At 36.1% G+C, this 18,757-nt stretch overlaps 1 protein-coding gene across 4 annotated transcripts in view; it reads right to left on the bottom strand.

Annotated features, from left to right (window-relative positions):
- Positions 1-18,757, bottom strand: part of INSC (INSC spindle orientation adaptor protein) — a 147,317-nt gene that overhangs the window by 67,527 nt on the left and 61,033 nt on the right. For all 4 annotated transcript variants that reach the window (XM_082057438.1, XM_082057439.1, XM_082057441.1 and 1 more), the window contains 3 exons: positions 4,523-4,868; positions 4,010-4,062; positions 2,246-2,369 (listed from right to left, as the gene is read on the bottom strand). In XM_082057438.1, the coding sequence (XP_081913564.1) occupies positions 2,246-2,369; positions 4,010-4,062; positions 4,523-4,868 (523 nt within the window). The remainder of the gene's footprint in view (positions 1-2,245; positions 2,370-4,009; positions 4,063-4,522; positions 4,869-18,757) is intronic.

Raw genomic sequence — 18,757 nt, forward strand, 5'->3', positions numbered from 1 at the left:
ATATAACCAAGAATAGTGATATTTAAATGTTCTCTTACTCTATTCATATTTATTTTTATGTGTATGAGAACATTCAATAAAGAACTCTTCAGCTATTTAGTAAATTATTATTGGGTTTGGCCTGGGATTGAACTAAAATTTTCAGAAGGCAAGTAATAGTCTTAGTGCTGAAAGTGTATCACAAGGTGATACAGGATTTCCAACTTTTTTATACGGAACATTGCAGTACCCTTTCTAACATTAATTTCTAAGGCTCTAGGCTCATCACTGTTCTTGGTATGCACAAAATATCATTGACCAACGCAGGGTGTTCTCTACAGAAATAGAGTTTATTTCTCCAATGTATGAAATAGGTTAAGTATTTTTGTCTTTGTAAATAGTTATCTAGCTTTTCCTTGTATGTCATTGCAGCTTCATAAAGAAACACAGCTGTCAGAAGAATATGATGTTTAATTCTACTCTTTCTGAAAGTACATTCTATCATTAGAGGTAGAATTAATCATATTTGCTAGAAGGAAGAAGTCAAGCATTTTGATATTTAATCCAACTTAGAAAGAAGTGCAAAGAAATATCCCACATTTTACACTGTCATTGATAGAAATTTCAATTATCTTCCCTTGAGGAGGCTGTGTTCTCCCACCTGTAGCATCTTCTCTTAGAAAAATATTCCATAAAAGACATAACTTATCAGTTCACATTTTGATATGAACCTATCCTGAATAAAATCCTGATACCTTGATTGGAAAAGAAAGCTCCTGAGTATACAATTTAAGCTGAGAATTCTGGCCTCTCACACAGACACTTTGTCTGCTCCAGAGCAGCAAAGTACCCACAGACAATGCACTTGTGTGGCAGACGTGGACACACAGCCTGACTAAATGGCTCAGAAAACTATTCTCAAAAATGCTTTTATTAATGATCTCTAATCTGAGTCCTCAGCCACACAAATACACACTAGATGATGCAGAGTAATTAATTCTGCTCCCTTAAAAAAAAAAAAAAAAGGAATTGGACTTCAGATGACAGTAGGTATCAAAGTGCCCAAAGACAGAACTGTTAGCAATGAGGAACTACTCTTCAGATTAAAAAGAAGCAACCACAAGCAACTCATTGAATTTGCAATATGCAAATTTATTTACACACTTCAGCTCATATGTGGCGTTTCATTTAGCTCTCATAAATCCTAACCACAGCACATTAGCAAGTAGCTTGTTAGTTTGACAGTAACTCTGCAAAGTATTCTGGAGATTCTCACTTCCTAGCAACAATGTTTTAAAACTATAAGGGATGTTTCTGAAAGAGATGTAACTGTATTTTAATCTTAATGCATCAAGGTACATTGAAATGTAACCAATACCATGCATTAATTTTGTTTTAGCACAGTAGTAAATACTATTTAACTATTTCCTCTTCAGTAACTCTCTCATTTCCTCTTTTTCTGTAGGGACAACATAACATTTCATCATAACATCACCTCTAAAATATGGACAAACTAATTGAACGTAATCACATCTGGGGTTTTTTATTTGAGGAAGATTGAAGGGTGCAAAGGCATTACTGAGATCTCAAGAAAAAAAAACAGTGTAAGCCAAGATAGATTGGTTAGACTTACAAGTTGCTATTATTTCAAGAATGGTCTAATGGAAAAAAAAATAATGCATTTGTAGTCTCAGTCTTATTAATCAATGTATTCATCTACATTTAATCACCACTGGAAACTATATGTCATGTCTGCAATGACACAGCATTGTTTCTGGAAGGTTACACACATATAACCTGTACAAAACACTGTAGTGACAAAAGGCAGTTAAAGTGTGTGCTATAATAATATACTTGCTATATGAACGTCTTCTAAAAAGTTTAACTTTCAATAAAAATCACTGAGAGACTTTTTTCAAGGTTTCTAAAGAAAAGCGCTTTCTCCCTGAAGAGAAAATCTGTCCAAAGGTCTTATTAACAAGACATTGTACAGAAATTAGATGCCTTGCAATGAAGACAACCTATCAGGAGAAGTAAGTAACATATTGATCCACAAGACCATTGTGGTAGAGACTTGTGGTTGTTGGAGAATTTGAGAATACAAACACCTACATCTCTTTGCAAGGTATTTGAATTACTGATCATAAGTTTGCTGAAAATTGAGAGCTGTAATTATAATCCTTCTCTTAATGGATGCTTTCCCTCAATATTCAACGATTTGACAGCCTCATTAAAAATAAATAAATAAATAAAACTATAAACTAACCTGTGCCTCATGTGCTAAAACCAGCTCTATTAACTGGCCAAAATACTGAGCAACAGTGGTGAGTGTTTCATTAATACAAGATTTCATGGACTTCAGTGTTTGTTCATCTTCAGTTTGTATGCATCTGAAAAGAATGAGAAAGGAAAGGGATGAAGGAAAAATGATGCAACAGACAACTATTGCTTTATCAAGCTGATTGCAGTGGGTGAGCTCTGTGTGAACAATGGGGATATAATGGGAATTCAGCTGTTCTTATGAAGACACAGCCTTCGTGCCATTAGCATCACACCAGACTTCAATCAAATCTTTCTCTACGCAGGAACTTTGTTTATTCATGAACATTAATGAATCATTTTGGGGTCAAAATTTACTTCACAGACTGCAGGTCAAATTATTCTGTAGATGCAGTATTTGTATCAGTGTAGCTGCTATTTTTCCACTTATGCTTCTAGTTACTACAGGATGTCTGCATTTCAGCTGCAGCTATGTATATCCATCCATCTTTCATTGCCAAAGAAGTGTGTTCAATAATTTTAATTTCTTTACCTTCTTTGCCATAGTTTAATGATAGTAGGGTAAGGACCCAAAATTAATGTGTGCCCAGATGAGTAAAGTTCATTTAAATTTAAACAGCATACTCAAAAGTAAAATTTGGCCTTTTATGCAGGAAGATTACATACAGCAACTTCACAGAATTAGTATAACTATCCTGTAACCAGTGATATTGGGCTGTTACTGAATAAATTAGTTAAAGATGGAAAACTTTATACAATTCAAATGAAATAACTAATACTTCCTCACAGAAATGCATTCAATTGTCAAAACATACTCTACTTAGGCAGGCCACTGTAATGAAAGATATAGTTTGGTTGATCAGTGCCTCCATCTACACATTAGGTCCCCTTTTCACTTCACTTGTCTTTCACTCACCTATGTAAACTTTTTGTCAGACAAGGAGGGAGAGGGCTGATTCGGGGCAGACATTATGAGATCAGAGATCTCGTTAAATCAGTGTGCCTCACAGTAGAATATAAAAGTAAAGTCTGAGCTGTGTGGGTTTGGCAAAAAGCAATAGTGCTCAAGAAATGTTCTTTCCTGGATAATTAGATGGTGTCTTTTTCCCTGATGATCCCCTGAGTAGAATGACTTGCACAGTGTTTAAAATAAATCAAAAAAGACTGATTGAGCTGTGCTGGAGGAAACAGGATAACTTAAGATAGGTGGCGAAATATTATTAGAAGAATTATAAAGAGATTCTTATTTTCCAGTCTCGGCATTCTGGAGTGCATGGAGCTGAGTAAACCTACAATTGCAAATTAAAGGAATGTGTATTTATTTGAGTTTGATTTACTAACACTTTGATATATGCATAGAAGAACATGCAGTACAACAGTCTCACAATGTAAGTTTTCACACCAGCTGAAATCTTGGCTCCACAGAACTTGAAGGGAACTTTGTCACCGATATCATTAGAGCCAGACTTTCTCCCTTGGTGTCTAAAAGCCCTAAAAACTCCACTTGCACACAGCTTTGTGTCTATGCCAGGCTCTTTGTGAAACAGCAGATCCCATCTTTCATTAGGATGCAGTTTAGATAAAAGCAACTCACTTCACCCACCAGAGGCTAACATTTAGAAAACCTTTTAGAGCTGCAGGGGCCTAGTTCAGACATTTGAGGTTGTTGGTTGATTTGTACTCCTCATTAGAAATTTTACAACATAACAAAACAGCAAAATTAATATTTCAACTAGAAAACTTACATTACCTTTCTGTGAATGCTGTAAATTCTGAACACTTGTCTATTAAGAGTTTTTCAAACTGCAGAGAAAGAAAAAGTGGTTTTAAAGCAACATACATATATACAATTGCTTTTTAAAACTAAATATTTTTTCATTATATTTAGGTGAAAACCCTCGAGAAACATAATTTTCATTTGGACACCCTCTTAAAACTGAAGTTAATAAAAAAGTAGTATTTTCTACATTGTAAATGCAAAGGAACTCATGGATGGGACATCTAGTTACTTTAGTTCAGTAGTCCTCAAAAACAAAACCTTGCAATATAATTTTTTAACAGTGTTATAATTCAGAATCAAGCCTATGATAAAACAGGATCCAAAATGAGTCAATAATGTTTCCATAGCTGAAAAGGGATTAGAAGGTCTTAAACAAGGAACCAGTATCAGTATGTAAGGATTTCTTACCCATTATTTAAAGCTTTAACTATTACAATAAAAAAATTAAACAAGACAAGCATGACAATAGGTGAGACAACCTACCTGGTGCATTTCTTCTGAAGAATTCATAGTGAATGTATTGTATTCATTTATCATTGAACGTACATGGCAGTTGACTCTTACTGTCATGCTGTGGACTCTCTGCCATCTATTCTTCTCCAGCTTTTGAGCAATTCTGGTCAATTCTGTGCTTATGATCCAAGCCCTTTTTAATATCAGCTGTAAGTTATCACATGTGCTATATTGTGAGGAAAGGAGAAGTTCATTTTGTTCATCCTTCTCAATGCTGATTGGCTTGGACTGGAGAATACACATACATTCACAGTCTGTCATCAACTTCAAATCCTCCATCCATCGCTGAACAGAGTCCACTTGAATTAAATGCATGCTAGAAGACAGAGAAAGAGAAGGAAGATTGAGGTAATGAAAAACAACCTTAGAATAACCACCAGAAATACAGTGGCATCCATCTGCTAGGTTGCACTTTCTTGACAAAAGGTAACTTAATGAACAGAACAAACAATTTGCTTGTAATAACACAGTGACATGTTTAGCTTTGTATTCCAAACACAGGTTTTGGATTTCTAAACACCTGCACATCACATATTCTGCTATAAAATTATTTGCAAAAAACAAGCAGACATTAGGGATAGGTAAATAAGAGAAATTTAGACTATAGTTCTTGGCAAAAATGTTTCTTGTACATTCAGACCTTAACATGATAAAAGATCAAAACTATGGGCATGTTTGCTTGTTGTTTATGGGACTATACTGTCAGCTTTTTCTGGACACTTTACCTATTAGATACTTAACTGAAATTTTGCTTTGCAGCATCCCTCCAAAGCCCTTCCACCCACACTGACACAGCCAAACCAAGACAGTGAATGATACGGTCTGCAATATCCATTTCTGTCATATCATAATCCCTCAAAACTCAGCTGGATTGTACTTCCTGACCAGTCCTTTACCTTCCCCCTTCTTTCTCACTACTCTCTGTACAATTTGCACATCTGACTTCCAACGCACATTTTCGCACTACAAAAAATGTACTGTGAACCAGTGAGGCTGAAAGAAACTCTTTGGTGAGTATACCCTGACCCAAGGGCAATGGGCCTGCATTTTAAACCCTCCAGCGCTCAAATGTGATACTTGAGACAGCAGCTGTACTGAGCTGTTCCGAATTCATCTATGTGAGGGATCCCACATTCCTCAGAGCCTTGAGGTAGGGTTGCATTGAATTTTTTCCTTACAGTGAGATGCCCAGATCCTAATAAAACAACCTTAATCCTCACCCCAGCCATACACACATATGGAGGCAGGCTTTCTTAAACATGACTAGTGTTACTAACATTGTATCTAACAGTGTATAAAGGTCAGCTATAGGACTCTGGGTCAGACAGAGCGAAGTTTCCATAACCGCATTCATTCTTCCGTACTTTGTCTTTGGAGACAGGCTATGGTTTCTGCTTTTGTTTCATTTAGCTCATGGACTTTTTTAGTGGCAACACCCTGATGTCTTGACTCCCTGGAAATTTGCTCCCTCTCTCTGATGCCTGTCTGGCCCATTGCTGCCTCCCACAGTCTCTCAGACCATCTGCACAGAACAGAGGCTCTGAGCTTCATGGTCTGACTCACCTACCATACCCAAGGCTGGAACTGTTTCCCTTTGCAGGAGGGAGCTCCACAAAGAAGGAGCATCACTGCCAAGGGGTCTGTCTGACCCTCAATTCCAAACCAAGGACAGAACAAACACTGTTCATCTCCAAATATCCTACATACAAATTTTTTTTTTTTTTCAGATTGTTTCAGTTTGAATTTCCCCTCCCCAGTCCTCACAAAAGACCAGTTTCTCTGCATAAACACAGATATATGAAACATAGTTATAGTAGATATATAATACATATTTGTATAAATATATATATAAATCTAATGGGCTAAATCTAATAAACCTAATCATAGCTCTAAGGGAAAAAGATACAAGTTATTTCTAAAAATAAAGCTTTAATGTATTTTCAAATTACTTAAACTTTCTTTATCTTTATGCAAAAGCTTAAAAGATTCTCAATCATAGTTTCTGAAATTAACCACGGTTGCAATGCTAAAGACTGACTTTATCAATATCTGTTCCCTACCAGGCCCAATATATCCCCTCTCAATGCAACATCATTCACTAGTAATAAAGCAAAGCAGGCGGCCAAGAGCTCAAAGAATCACTGCAAGTCTCCATGGCATAGGAGATTTTTATATCTCTAAGCCAGCTTTTCCAGAATTCATAAACACACACATGACCAACAAAAGCAGAATTTACATACACAATACACTTCCAAAAGGGTCACTTTACTCAGCACAAATTTCAGATTTCTGATCTACAATGAATAAAATATTTTTTCTGGCAGTTTTCATCAGTCTGAAATTTTGGAAAGTCTCCTTAACATGAAATAGTTCAAAATTTTAGTATCTCTTCTCCTAGTGAAAGATGGATCAATGCTAAAAAATTCCAAAGAAGTGAAGATGAAATTTGAAGAAATGAAATAAAGTGAAAGCAAGAGACACTGTGCTTAACTGTTTTTTCCAAACTTCTATTGGCATCTTACAACTAGTCTCACAGTGTAGCAGATTGTTGTGAACTTTCTGCATACATGCTGCAGTCTTATAAGATGCTATGCCAGAAAGGACAAAAAGAAAGTTTGTTCTACAGCCCCCATTCTTTTAATTCAGATACTGATTTATTGCAACTCAGCATCACAGCAGTAATGCTCTGTGTTGTGTAAAACCTTAATGTTAGAACAAAATCTGCAATCACATTAGCCAAGCTACAGGTGAGCAGGTGGAAGGCCTTTTTAATTCTTGTGCTTCCATTTATAGACCGAGCACCAGCTGAACTCAAGAAATGTCCTTCCAGACCACTGAAGTAGTATTCCACAAATTACCAACATTTATTAACATATGTATGAAAAGGAGGCTCACCTCAAGTATAGTTTCATATAAATCAACAGCAAACAAGATACAAGAGATCAATTTCATTGATCCAATTCCCCTTTTCACCATAAATGATGAAACTACTTTTAATTTTAAACTTTACGGGCTACTGCTATTTAAGGTCTTTATTTCGTTCAGCTTTGAAGATTGCGTAATTGCATTTCATGATCGATTGTGGGTTGCTTTTTTCTTGCTATGTGTAGTCCCCTTATTGCCTTTTTGGATCTGAAGCAAGGTTTCCTAATAAACAAAAATAACAACTTCAGAAGTTTGAGACCATGATTTATAATGATGTGTGTAGTTTGCATGCAGTACAGGATAAACTAATTTGACACAGACTAATGTATTTTTCATTTCTAAAGTGCACTATGATAATTAATTAAATCTCTGCATAGTAAGTACAAATAAACTCCCACATTATAAATTAACACAGGAAAAAAAAACTCGAATACATTAGTCAGAAAAGAAGAAGAAAAAAAAAATCATATTTCCTTTAATCCTAAAAGTCAATCTTCACTCTGAGGAGAGAAAAGAATGAGAGTTGTACCAAAAAAGTAGAAATGTTGAACTCTTACAGAATGAGGTTGAAAGGGACCTCTGGAGATCACTTAGTCCAACCCACCTGCTAGAGCAGGTTCACCTGGAATAGATCGCATCCAGGCGGATCTTGAATGTCTCCAGAGAAGGAGACTCCACAACCTCTCTGGGCAGCCTGTTCCATTGCTCCGTCACCCTCAAGGTAAAGAAGTTTCTCCTCATATCCAGATGGAATCCCCTGTGCTTCAGTCTGTGCCCGTTGCCCTTCACACCTTACTGTTCCAAGTAAACGTCAGAAGTACAGTGTACAATTTAGGATGTGCTGTCATTGAAACATAGTTTTCCTTAACTCAGAACAATGGCAAAAATAATGCCATTCACCTTCTTCCAGAGAGAAGAACCACAAAAAACTTCCCCTGCTCCCTATGTCACCTTTATTTTAAAATACACATATCATGATTATTGAAGTGAAATACAGAAATTATTTACCTTCGTCCATATCTTCCTGTATTTAGAGAAAATCTTCCTAAGCATTCAGCTGATGAGTTTGTGTGCTAATTGTTTATATATTAAAATAAAGTTTAAAAGTCTGATCATTCCTAACTAGCTATTAAGACTCATATTCCAGACAGAATTTACTGAACTATAAAAACAAGTTGAAAAATTCCATTTTGTCTATTACTGAAAAAAAAAAAAAAAAAAAAAAAAAATCTATGCCTGCAAAATAAAAACAACCATCATAATGGGTCAGACCAAAAAAAACATCTGTCTAGCCCATTATCCTGCTCCCAACATGGCCATTAGGAGATGCATACAGAAAGATTATAAGAGGCATGGCAAGAGCTGAGCAACCCCTCCTTCCCATCTTCTGTCAATTAGTGGTTTAGGAACTTCCTAAAGCCAGAAGTTGTGTCTGAGCAGGATGTTTTTGCAATTCATGAAACAAAAGTAGCCATTAAACCCTTTTTGAACTCAGTTAAACTTTTGGCCCTTACATCGAGCGGCAGTGTCTCACATCGTTTGATTATTTTTGTATTAAAAAGTGTTTCTTATTTTTTGTTTTAAACTTGCTGCCTGGAGATACTAACCCAAGTTCTTTAGTTCTTGCATGTTAAGAGATACTAAAATGATAGTTCTACATTCATGCGCTTCATATAATTATTTTATTTGCTCTACTCTATCTTCTCTTTGTTATCTAATTTCCAAGGTAGAGAAACTCAGTCTATCACCATACAGAAATGATTCCACTCTCCTCTGATCATCCACTTACCTTCCCCATGTTTTCAGAAAACTTTCCCTGGTTTTTGTATGTCCTGAGATGCAATGGCAAGAACAGCAGGCAATAATCCAAGATTCAGGTAAATTATGGATTTCTACAGTTTGATTACATTTTCCGCACTGTCCCTATTTTCCAAGAGTACCCAAAATTAATTTTCTCTTATACTTAAGTGTTTTCCATAGACGTGTTTCATTTTTACCTTGCAGAAAATCTAGTTATTTTGATTTCAGAATCTTTTCCATGAGTGATAATACATAGTTTAGGGTTCACTATCCTATACATATGATGAAAGAGATTTTCTTCTGATCCCTACCCCTCTTCACGTGCACTGCTTTATGTTCATTAACATATAATTTCTTCTGGCATTTTATATTTCTGTGACTCGGTATTGTGAGACTTTTTGTGTTTGCACATTATCTTAAATTAACCTGAACAGTTTTGCATCAGTAGGAAAGTGTTGTCCTGCTGTGATAACTAGTTTTCAGATTGCTAAATACATTAAGCAAGATTGTTTCAAGCATAAGAGACCTTGCTGGTGTGATTTTCCCCAGTTCCATTTAATTAAGAAACAGCAGCTGGGTAACTGGCAGAGATCCTGATGTACATAGATAGTAGTTCCCCACCAGTTAGAATTTCTGAATTTAGTATGTCGTGGCATATTGACAAAAAAACAACTTATCTAGACTCTACACTATAAAATCAACATTTCATGTAAAAATAGCAGTAAAAATAATTCAGTGCAAAGTAAAAATTCAAGAGAAAGTCTCCAGCATTTCTTCAAAGTCATTATATTTTAATTGAGGTTGTAAAATATTTGATGAAGTTTTCAAGAGCACTCAACTGAACTCAAGTAACCAGCAATTTGAATACTCTGAACTCTAGTGTGCTTGCCAAAAACCAGGCTATTTTAAAATTTTTCTTATTTTGAGAAAATCATTTGGTGTCAATGGCTGAGACCACCTTAGAGTAACAGCATGTTAAAAGTATATTTCTTCAAAAAATGTTCAGACCTGGTTTCATACAGGTACCACTGCACTATATAAATACACTGCAGACAAAGTTCATCCTGGAGAAATACTTGTATTAAAAATTCCCATTTGAAATTTCTAAAAAGAGGCCTATCATATTCAGAGTTCTGTTATCAGCATTTTTCTTCTATTTTGCTATTTTCTGTCCTCTAATAAGGAATTTGTTAACTGACACATCACAAGATCTTTAGGATAGACAAGATAGATTGTCATATAAAATATTGCTCTATCTCATGTTGATGCTAGATGAATACAAAAACAAAGAATTAATAACTAGATCATTTGTGTAAAACTTCCAGCTTGGAGCTCTCTACTACAATTTTACTGGCAGCACATAAACTTCTTTTTTAAATTGCAAATGTTATACTGAAAAAGAGTTATACCTCCATTTTAGGACTGAGTTTCACTAAGTGCAAAAGTTTCATGTTTTATAACATTGTGTTCAAGTCTGAGCCGATCAATTCATGCGAATAATTCCAACGGTCACATTTATAAAGTGTAAAGACTTCTGCTGAGTCGAATTATGTTTTCGAGGCTCCTCATCCTTTTTTTTCAATTTTCATTTATTATGACAGACTTATTACAGCTCCCAATGATAGCATTTATTATAGCTTCCAGATAAGCCTACAGTGAAAGTCAATGCCAAGTCTTACAACTGCGCTCAGATTTATTGTTCTAATTAGTGGTAGGTAATTAATTGGCAACAAACAACTTTTTGAATGGATTTAGCCCAATCTTTGAACATAAATCATCTCTAATTTTTTTCTAATTCATCTTTTCAAAATTATTCATACATATCCAATATACCCAGGGCCAGTTTCTACATCAATACAATGGACAGCAGAACTCAGCTCTCAGTGAAAGGTTAAGTGGAAGTGAAGAGCCATAGAGGTGGCTTCCATTTATCCTCAAGTTGTTTTACACGATATTAATTGCATAAGAGTCTTGTAGATCCATGATATTGTATTTGCATTGAATTTAGCAAAATTAAACAGAGCTAGTTAGCTAGCTTAGAAAGTACAGAATAGCTTGAAGGTAGCTGCAAATCAGATTCCTGATTTTCAAGTGAACACACTTGCTCTGTAAATCATTCCTAAGGTAACAGATTTCTATGAATATTTGATATTTGTAATTGATATGGCAATCTAAAAGATTAGTCAAATGATTTGCACTGTGGGTTTTTTCCCCTTGATTTTATGTTGTTCTTTTCCAGTAGAAAATCAGCAATCCAAATCCACTAGGACAAAATATAAGCTTAAGAATCAAGAAAACATTGATAAAAACAAGTTAGTTCCTAGTTGCCAAAAAAAGTTAACAGGCTATATTAAAAAGGTGTTTTAATTCGCCTCAATGAATATTCAATCATTACCGTTTCTGAAGTCTAACAATTTCCCCAAATGAAGTTTGTAACAGATGTGAGCTACAGCCCTGAAACTTTTCTCAAAATGAAACTTAAGTAAAGGTACACTGTAGTCAGCCAGATATCCTGAAATGTGTTGTAGAACACAGAACTCTTGTTAGCCAGCATCAATCACCCTTCTATGCTTCAAAATTTCTGCTTAATTTAGATATAGATTTAAACAACATAGAAATGAAACAGAAGTAATAGAGGAATTACCTCTAGTTTCGGGAATCAGCATGCCAATGGGCAGAATGAAGAAATACTGGTAACAAAACCAGAATTACTCAAAGATCACAAGCAAAATATGGATGTATCACAATAGTGGCATTAAGTTAACTGTTTTGTTGAACAGAGTTACCTCAATATTGCTACTTTTCTGATAATCAATATCTATGAATCTCTTCACCTGACCCAACCCCAAAAATAGTCCCTTCCTTGCCATTTACTGAAACTTCAGTATTACCAAATTCAGTTTGACATCTCCACTCTGGGATGATGGAGTTAATCAAACCACCAGCCCCCTCAAAATCAATGCTACAATTGAGAAAAATGTGTTTAAAACACAAACAGCTTGTGCCTCGTTAAGCATCCATCCAACTTCTGCAGGGAGCTCAGCCTGTGAAACTTAGAACTAAACATTTGTGGGCAGGCTGCTGTATTTTTTAAACCTTATGCATTCAGCAATATAGAAAGGTCTATATGGAAAGTAAAAACACTGCAAACACTTATATGAGGTATGATGTGTAAATTAACTATAGCTTCATCACACCTATTTAAAAAACCATATAAATAATTTAGCATTAAATGCTGCACCAATGCTTTTCTTAGATCTTCATATTTTCTGAGAAGTCTTCACTGTAATTTGTCCCTTTAAAAATGTCTAGAAATATTATACAATCCCAGAATTACTGGCACACTATAGAAGACAAGAAAGACAATATAAAAATCACGGACCAATTCAGCTTGCTGATTAGCTTCCGCAAAGTCTAGGATAAACTTATTATGTATTACTTTTCTTTACATGGTTAGAATTCAAGTAGGACCAGGTTTTTTCCAACTTCTCTCAACTGAAGAGACAGTCAGGAGGGCAAAAGGATTAGTTCAAACTGGTTTTGTGGATTTTTACTTCGTGCCTGGTACATTAAATTGCTAAAACAGTAACTGTTTTGACAAGCACATAAGCCACCAAGTTCACAGAAAGTAAAGACAGCAGTAAAAGAGAATATAATTTCCTGACAGAAGGAAGGAAATGTTAAATAAACCCTGCTATAGACAAATTAATGACAGTATAAGGCTACTAATTGTCCTGCTTACAGGCAGTATGCTAACATTGTCACAAAGATCACCAACTGAAATATGTCTGCTGAATTCGTATTCATATGGTATTATTAATTCATACCAGTAATGATACTATTGCATTTGCAGTGTCATTATAGACTGGTAAACTGAATAAAATGTCCAAAACCAATTAGACTGGTGAACCCCATGATGTTGGCATATTCAGACTTAATAAGCTGTTACAGACTCAGATCAGACCTGATGGATTTTGGTCCAAATTGAGGAATCCACCAGCCTTAGAAAGCAGGCAATTTTAGACATTCTACAATTTGGACAATATGGTAAATTGGGAAAAAAAAAATGCCCTCCCATGATCCCTGCTGCTTGAGAGTCCATTCATGCTAAAGTGGTGGCGGTCGATTGCCAATATAGAGTCATAGAATAGTTTGGGTTGGAAGGGACCTTTAAAGCTCATCTAGTCCAACCCCCCTGCAATAAGGAGGGACATCTTCAACTAGATCAGGTGGCTCAGAGCCCCATCCAACCTGACCTTGAATTTTTCCAGGGATGGGGCATCTATCACCTCCCTGGACATTCAGTGCCAGTGTTTTACAACCCTCATTGTAAAAACTTTCTTCCTCATGTCTAGCCTCAATCTCCTGTCTTTTAGTTTAAAACCATTACCACTTTTTCTGTCATAATGGGCCATGTTAAAAAGTCTGTTCCTATCTTTCTTATAGGCCCTTTTTACGTACTGAAAGACTGCAATAAGATCTCCACAAAGCCTTCTCTTCTCCAGGCTGAATGACCTCAAATCTCTCAGCCTGTCACCATGGCAGAGGTGTTCCAGCCCTCTGACCATATTTGTGGTCCTCCCTCTCCCACAGGTCCCTTCACACAAATGTGTTCATATCAGTTACTGACAGCCTTGTTTTTTTAATCTCAATTTTCCCATTGGTAAAACAATAAATGAAGGTGAATTTATCAAATTAAGTAGAACTCTGAGATGGAGAAATTTTTATTTATTTTTTTTAAATATTAGCCCTTTTTATTCTATGTATAAGAGAGTCTGTTATTCACTGAAGGTCAGATAAAAACTATTTGCAACAGGACACTGATCATCATCTAAACTCTGCTTTCCTCTACAAGTTCATTTCAGTAGTAGTATGCACTTCATCAGCTACATTGCCTGGATGTTCCCTGAGATGAGATTTGTCACTTAGCCAAACCTGCCAAGCAGTATTGCATTTTTGTGCTCTGCACAAAGTACACAGACACACACACACACACACATATATATATATATATATAGGATAGCATCATCCAATGAATTCTCTCTTGGATCAGCTCGTGTTCATTTTAATGATATTTACAGAATGTCAGTGTGAGATAGATAGAAGAGTTATACATGAAGTAAAGAAAGAAAAAAATCCACAGACCATGATTTGTGAAAAATATTGGTTCTTTTGTTACTTGATCATTTATTCTGCAGTGAGTAAGCAGATTCCCTTCATTCCTCAGGCAAATTGTTCTTTGATGAGCTGGATGAAATAGCCATTCCCTTCCTCTGAGTTTAGGTCCTGAAGTTAGAAACTATTCTCCAATGCACAGACGAAAGCAGTGCTGAAGAGGCAAGATCAAACCACTCTTATCCTCTTTGCCAATAACAGCCTGAGTCTGTGAAACAGTTATAGTTTTTCTGTATTTACATAGATATAGAGATAGCAGAACTGAGGGATCTTAGCTTTGTGCACAGTGACAGAATCCATTACTTTGGACTGTATTTAGCCCAGTGTAAGCAGAACAGCATAGCCTGATGGAATATCACAAGGTAGATCTACTCAGAACATTTTTACAGCTTCTTTCAGGACTTTAAGTCTGACTTGGTGACTGAAGTAGGTTGATAATCTTGAAGGGATAGTGTCGCCAGCATGAATTTAAATTGCTAACTACTGAGTATATGCAAAGTTCTCACTCCCATAAACAGCTAGGCATGTTTCCTGGATTGTGTGACAGAAAAGACAAGGTCATCAGCAGGAGAGAATGTGCTCAAGATATTAACCCGAGAGGTGATCCCAGTTCACTGCTTCCTGATGCTCAGGCTACACTTGTAATTTCCGAGGACAATATTCCTCATAGCCTTATATGAACAATATGCTGTAAGAGAGAAGTCCTTGTAAACAACTAGCAGGGAGGCTGAAACAGAAATGAAAGAGAGAAGGAGAAAAACAACACTGGAAATAATTTGAGGCCATAGATCATGGAAATGCTCAGACACAATCACAAGCAAGGACTAATTTGGAAACTAACATGAGAGTCCATGAAAACAGTGCTAGTAGCTCATTGAATGTTTTTTTCCTTCTTTCAAATTTGCCTTATTTTGTAGTTTAATAACAAACAGTACAGCGCTCTGTGCCTTTTTCAAAGCAGTTATGACATGCATTATGAGCAGCACCATTAGCCTTTCACCTTTTACTATTCACTCATTTAAGGTCCTAACCCTACTGATTAAGTAAAGCCTGGATTACTTAATGAAGGAAGCAACAACCATTTTACAGGGAGTTATGAGATCAGTATCACTCAGGAGACTACAGAAATTTGGAGACCCTGTATCATATCTATTGTACAGCAGCTCTGGTTAAAACTGTCAGAAAAAAAGGGGTAAGAAAAAATAAATGGATAAGAAAAGAATCTTGGCTTTTCAAATATTCACAGTAGAACATTAACCCTTCAATAGACAAGTTGAAAATATGGAAACTAGCAACAGTTTCACAAATAATGGAATGAGTTGGAAAAAACACCTTAAGTCATTTCATTCAAATAAGAAAGCCATTTCTAATCAAACAAATGTGATATTTAAGTAAATAAATATATACTTCTATAGAAGGCAAAGGATTGAAAATGAAATTTTATGTTGTCTACTCTTCTGATACCAGAAAGAAAAAGATCAGAATAATTTGTTCATAAATGGCTTAAAAAAACAACTCTAAAGATAATTTTGTGGGCTCAGAAGGGTTCTATTAAGTGGCTATCCCAGAATTGCACTGCTTTGACAGTTTGAAATTCTTTATTTCTGATCTGATTTTCTTCAGATCCAGCTCATTCTCATTTCATCCTTTAAATAAAAATTTATCTTCCAATGCATTTCTAGAAAGCGAACTTGTGCTCTCAGCTTCTGTTTTGGAAGACTGAACAAGCAAAATTCTTTAGACTCCTTTTACAAAACTACATCGCTTTCCACTCCCCCTGTCCTAAGCAGCCTGGCAGATCTGTAGCTGCTGCTAAGCTCGTTTTTTACTGAAAGACTTGACATCATGCTTGATACAAATAAAGTCTCACAGTAACTTGCTCTGTGACACTAGTACACCCCTATCTCCAGCAGAAACATCTCGCTTTGTACAGCCTGGGACTGACCTTGCTGCTTTCATCACCACACCTTACTGGCAAATGCAGTCACAGTCATCTCATTATCAACTAGTATAAATAGGTTCTCCTCCTATTTTTTTTCATTGAATGAGCTACAGATTTTCATACCCTTTCTTGTTCTTAGTCTTTCAATGCATAATCTTGAGACTTCAGTTACTCCTCCTTTTTCTTCAATACTTGAATTCTACTTCTATTTCCCTGCTTTCAAAAATAACCCTTGCCATTACCCTTTGCCATTTTATCCTTTGTCTAATAGTTACTGTTTTCTGAGTTTACTAGTAAATCACCACATGTATCATCTCCCTGAATTTCCTTTGTTAAAAGGGAAAAGGGGGGGATGGGGAGACTTACCTTATCAGAGGACAATAGCAGATTATTTAGTTTAATTTATCTTTGGCAGGTTCATGTTTTGGCATCCCATTTCCCATTTAATCCTAAACCTTCCGCTACATTTTACTAGAAATTTTCTTGAATTTATTGTCTCTTCCTTTCCAGTTATCTGTTATTTCACTCCCTCTCACCACTTATATGTAAACATTATGTTTTCCTACCTTTCACTTGAAGTCACTAAAAAATTTTGCCAACAAGTTCAGCAGCCTGAACAGAGCGATTTTCATGCTTTTTGTAGATTCATTTGTGTATTGATTGTCCCTTAGATATGTTTCTTTCTCTTCCCACGTACTTGACAGGGTCAAAATTAGATGGTTAATGTTCCTGTTTGCACTGCAAATTAAGTCTTTATTTAGTCAGGGTACTATGACTTTTTTAATGTCTTTTATATATATATATATGTGTGTATATATATATATATAGCTTTTAATATCTACCCCTTAGTAATTACATAAAGTAAGCATTTCACAGAATCACAGAATGGTTGAGGTTGGAAGGGGCCTCTGGAGATCATCTAGTCCAACCCACCTGCTAAAACAGGTTAATCAGAGATCACACAGGAACACATTCAGGCGGGTTTTGAATGTCTCCAGAGAAGGAGATTCCACAGCCTCTCTGTGGGCAGCCTGTTCCAGTGCTCTGTCACCCTTAAAGAAGTTTCTCCTCATATTCAGATGGAACCTCCTGTGCTTCAGTCTGTGCCCAATGCCCCTCATCCTCTGACTGGGCACCACCGAAAAGAGTCTGGTCCCATCCTCTTGACACCCGCCCTTGAGATATTTATAAGCATTGATGAGATTCCCTCTCAGCCGAACCTTCTATATTAGTCTGTGCAGTTATTGAATTCAGATTCATACACGGTAAATTGTTTTCCTGAACAAAAATCACATTGGAAAAAGTATAACTGACAGTGTATACTAGACTAGAGCCCTAGACGGTCAAATCACCCCTTAAAAGGCTATTTAGTAAACTCAGACCTCCTGTGTCAGTCTCCTCATCTGGACACTTCCTTACGTTCCAAATTAGTGTACAATAAAACTAATTACTCTGTGTATGTGTGTGTGTACATGCACAGATATATATATGACATTTCTCTTTTCTACATTCTACATCCCTCCCAAACAACACATTATGTCTAAGGTTCTGATCTAATCAGAAAAGACTCTGTTTCATTCCTGCCTTTTTAATGTACTTCAAATTTCTGATTTCTCTTCCTTTTCCCTCCTTCTGCTGGTACTACTGTTTTGCTCTTTCTGCTTACATATCCACTGCTTCCTTACCAGAGAAAGACTCTTGAGCCAAGCAGAAATAAGAGATGTTTGTATTCCATTTGCTGTGCACAGCCAGACTTGTATTTTCTGAAGTAGTTAAAGTTTGTGTGGTCCTCCAGCCACAATAACTTTACTCAGAACATCAGAGTTATCTTGTGGACAGACTCATTGAGTAGAAATTAAAAAAGCTGGGCTCCCCTCTTTGCTTTCCTATCAACATTCTGACAAATTTTATCACCTCCTGCCTTCCTTCTTTCCTATTAAACTTTGTTTCTCCCCTCTGCTTGGCATATGAAGTGACACTTTCTTACTTTTATACTGGGCATTGTGCACAGCATTCTGATCTTGACTGGACCCTCCAGATGCTACAGTAACACATGTAGTGGAGAAAGGCAAAAATCTAAGTTTTTCAAAGCAATCCTGAAAGAAGTTCTGAAGGCTAAATAGCAAAAGGAAAAAGGAAATGAGTGGTTATTTCTACCACCATAAAGCTGCTTTTCAATGAGGGACAACAGCAGAAGTGTGAAAAATGTCTGAGCTAGAACAGTCTCATTAAAATATAAAATCCAAAACAATTGGATTCCAACACCTGAAAAAGACAAGAGTTCAGAAGGGTTCTTCAAAATACTGAGTGAGATGAGGAAGCAACCACAGCCCAGTTTCCTAGTGAAAGTGAAGGTGAGTGGG

Source organism: Streptopelia decaocto, assembly GCF_964273445.1.
Source record: "Streptopelia decaocto genome assembly, chromosome: 7".
Lineage (NCBI taxonomy): Eukaryota > Metazoa > Chordata > Aves > Columbiformes > Columbidae > Streptopelia > Streptopelia decaocto.